This window comes from Corapipo altera, unplaced genomic scaffold (genome assembly GCF_003945725.1).
Source record: "Corapipo altera isolate COAL_440 unplaced genomic scaffold, ASM394572v1 77b, whole genome shotgun sequence".
Lineage (NCBI taxonomy): Eukaryota > Metazoa > Chordata > Aves > Passeriformes > Pipridae > Corapipo > Corapipo altera.
Genome location: NW_020884933.1, coordinates 2,604,551 through 2,608,603, shown reverse-complemented (window position 1 = coordinate 2,608,603; position 4,053 = coordinate 2,604,551). Strand labels below are relative to the sequence as shown.

Sequence of the window (4,053 nt, the reverse complement as noted above, 5' to 3'; positions counted from 1 at the left end):
CTCCTGGAGAAGAGCAGGAACCCAGGCTGGGTTCTCCTGGAGAAGAGTAGAAACCCAGGCTGGGTTCTCTTGCATACCCCATGCTCAAAGTGATAAAAGTTCACAGAGAGTTAAGTGCATGTGTGCACACACACAACTTTTTAAACAAATAAACTTGGCTTTTTCTCCATAGGGGACAAGGAAAGGGAAGCAATTAAATTGCCAGGGTTTTTAGTGCTCATTAAGTACTTTTTAAATTCTAATCCTAGTCTGCAATGTTGCTCTCAAAGTCCACACACTTGGTGGGCGTCAAATTGGCCAACCTAAAACAACCATTTAAAAAAGTGCTGCTATTTATACATAGCTATATATATTTTTCTAGAGCAGACTCAAAAGCCACCATGCAAACCAGAAAATTCCAGATGCCTGCTCTCAATTATCATCTGCAGCTTTGCTTCTGCATTAAAAAAATAATAATAATTTAAAAAACCACCCAAAAAAAAGGTCAATATTGCACATTTTAAGAGCTGCTGGCACAGGAACTTCATCCTGCATCTGCTGATGTCTAAAATGTGAAGCATTTCTGCCTCTGACAGAACCCAACAGGAAGACAGGTCACTCCATGAGCTTCTCCACCTGAAGAAGGAATACTCTTTTCTCCCATTCCCACTGGGCAGGTGTTCTGGATGAACAATGCCCCCCATTCCCCCCCCCAAAAAATATCAGCTGTTCCACCCACCTGTCCCAGGTGTCACGTCAGGAACACACAAAGTGGTTTTACACGTTTCAATGTCAGAATACAGGAAGGTAACACCACCAAGGAAGAGAAGTCTTGGGTGCTGTCACACCCTTGGAAAGTGAATTCCAAGCTTGCAAAAGTGGCAAAAGGGAAAAAAAACTTCTGGAAAGCTTTGAGTTCACCAAACTTCTCCATGAAAGGGGTGCAATATGTACAGCAAACACTGTCAGCTCCTCTTGCTGCGAAATCTTCTGCTCCTGAAAACTCTGCAGGCAGCCAAGTGAGGATGCTGAAGGAGAGAGATGCTCCCATCTGTTTTCTACTGGGTGTTTTATGGAAAAAAGATTCCCTTCCATCCCCATCTCAATGCACTCAGTAGCAAAACAGAAGTTGCTGCCTGACATCAGATGCCCCAAGTGGAAGGAGGACACAGGGCCCAGCACCCACAGACCAGGACATCCAGACTCTGAGGGGCTGAGAGAGGACAAATCTCCCTTCCTTTCACTCCTCAGTTCTCTTAAAAGGCCTCCTGAGGTGTTAAAAAAAAAAAAAATAAATCTAACTACAAATTTCGTTTCGTCTCAAACGGCTCTGGAAATTAAATCTCTCGTTCTTAATCCATCCACACCACCAAGAAAAGCAATGCAAGAGCAGATTTACAGCCAGGGGGACACACTGAGCCTGAGTTTGGGTCAGTGCTTCCTCAAAAAAAACCAAAAAACAACAGCTCTAATGCAAAACTCGAGCTAAGAGCTGGTAGAAGAGGAGCTCCTCCACTTGTGGAAAAGCAGGAAACTTTTCCAAAAAGAAAGAGCAGTAATGTTAATGCTGGGACATCTGTGCTCTCACCACTGTTTGGGTGTGGAACTCCAGCACCAGGCAGCAACCTCAGCACAGGCACCCACCCCTCAAAACTTCCAAGGAAAATCCACCATCCTGCTCATCCAGCAGTGAGATCACAAGCTCTGGAACAGGTCTCTGGCACAAGAAATGTTTGGACTTCAGCATTCAAACCTTCTGAGGGTTGAAAGGAACTCAGCCCACCACTGATTTCTCTCTCTCCAGACCTCACCTCCCCACCGAAGGGAGGGCAGGGGAAGCATCCAGGATCCAGCCAGATCACTTCTCCGAGGGGCTGGGCTGGTGGGACACACACCACCACAATTCCCAAATTGTCCAATAGCTCAGGATACGAAGCATGGAACAATAGTCCTTGAAAATTTCTCCCTGCAAAAAAGACAAGATGTTTTTACAGCAGAACAGACCAGGCTGTTTTCGTTGCTGCACAAGTCACCGTGGCCCCCCCAGACAGAGCTGGAGTGCACACCCCCCTCTCCCAAGCATTTCCTGGAATGCCAGCTTCCATCCTGATCAGATATCTTCTTGCCAAGCACAGGAAGCAGAAGAACAGAGGGTTGGTTTGTTTTTTTTTTCCCCAAAAGTCACAGAGAAAAGACTCCCCTGACACCGTTCACTGCAATCACTGCAGACTCAGTTGCTGCAACACCGACCAAAAGTCCCTTTTTGACCACGTGAAATCTTCCAAACCAAGGAGGGAAGAGAAGAAAACTGGAGCTGCAGCTCCTATTAAGGCCTTTGCATATACATTCCCAACCTGGGTTCTTCAGAAAAAAAGGGAATTTTGCAAAAAAAAAAAAGGCATTTTTCACTTGGGAATGGCGAAAACTACGATCGTTGAGAATCTCTGTGTGGAATTATAAATTGCTCATTTTTAAAAAAACGTGGTTAAATAGAAGTGTCCCATCTTTCCCTTGCTTGCCAACGTGTCCTTTTCCATGAGTTCCATGTGCTATGTCTTCTGGAGATCAGGGGAAAACGGGCCAGGGGTAGAGGGTCCATCCAGTCCAGACAGAGTAAATGGGCCATGACTGTTCAGCACTGATGGAAACTAAGAGACAAAACAAAAATGGTTAGGCAAGAGGTCACTTTAATTCATTGTTTCTCCCCTATCTGTGCATGTAGAAAAAAACCCCAACAAACTATAAAACACAACAAAGAAAAAACACCCCAAACTTCAAAGAATTCTCTTGGATTTCTACTTTTAATTTAATTTTTTTAATGCCACTGCAAGCAGTGGCACAGCAATCCCTGCCCTGAGCACTGCCCATGTCCTCAATTAATAAGTGACTTTGATACAGGTTGTTGGGAAACCACAGGTCTACATAGTCCCTCAGTTAATAATCAGCTATTTCTAGAGGAAAATGGCCAGTGCATTGTTTATTCCCCATCCTCGTGGCACGTATGAGCTACTTCCTTCATCTCCATGGAGATGAGAGATCCCAACCCAAAAAGCAACCACTTCAATCCCACCCTCTGCCTGAGCAAACCCAGGCAGCAGATGTGGTTATTCCAGTGCCAAAGTGGAAGGTGAGGGAAGAGCACGAGGAATTACAACTAAAGGAAGGGGGGTTTTTTTAAATATAGGGGATTTTTTTTTCTTATATATTGAACAAAATTATTTATTAAAAGCGGCGAAGGTGAGAATTTCCAAGTAACAAAAGACAGAAGAATGGAGAGATCACAGAATCATGGAATGGTTTGGGATGGAAAGGACCTTAAAGCTCATCCAGTTCCAACCCTTGCCACAGGCAGGGACACCTTCCACCATCCCAGGTTGCTCCAAGCCTTGTCCAACCTGGCCTTGGGCACTTCCAGGGATCCAGGGGCAGCTACAGCTTCTCTGGGCAACCTGTGCCAGGGCCTCCCCACCCATTTCTTCCATAAAAATCCTAAAGAACTGTGCCACACGTTGTCACAGTGATCACACATTATTCCTCCTCACTAGTTTGAGATTAATTAGTGTCTTTCAGCAGAAATGATTAAAACAAACAATACAGTGGCAAAATTTAATTCTCAGGAATCTCAACCACTAAAGTTACAGGGAGGTAAGTTTTATAGGAACAACAGACCTAGAAAAGAAAAATAATCTATCTCTAAGAGCACACTGTGTGGCAGTTAATTGAAAACACTTCTGAAACACCAACATTTTCAATATCCTTAAATAAAACTGGGTAACCACTAAAATTAGTGTTGATAGAAAACCAACATCACTGTTTTTATTTCTACAGCACCTATTTGGGTAACTGATTCCTGCAGGTCTGCTGAGGAAGGGATTGAAAAGACAGAGCAGAATCATGGAATGGTTTGGGATGGAAGGGACCTTAAAGCCCATCCAGTCCCACCTCCTGCCATGGGCAGGGACACCTTCCACCAGCCCTGTCCAACCTGGCCTTGGACACTTCCAGGGATGGGGCAGCATCTACAGCAGGTATTTTATTTCTACAGCAGGTATTTTATTTCTACAGCAGGTATTT

At 44.5% G+C, this 4,053-nt stretch overlaps 1 protein-coding gene across 3 annotated transcripts in view; it reads right to left on the bottom strand.

Moving 5' to 3' along the window:
* Positions 1-4,053, bottom strand: part of ELK4 (ELK4, ETS transcription factor) — a 21,613-nt gene that overhangs the window by 5,698 nt on the left and 11,862 nt on the right. For all 3 annotated transcript variants that reach the window (XM_027659753.1, XM_027659752.1, XM_027659754.1), the window contains exon 5: positions 1-2,627. This exon is cut by the window's left edge and continues 5,698 nt beyond it. In XM_027659753.1, the coding sequence (XP_027515554.1) occupies positions 2,529-2,627 (99 nt within the window). In that variant the 3' untranslated portion in view covers positions 1-2,528. The remainder of the gene's footprint in view (positions 2,628-4,053) is intronic.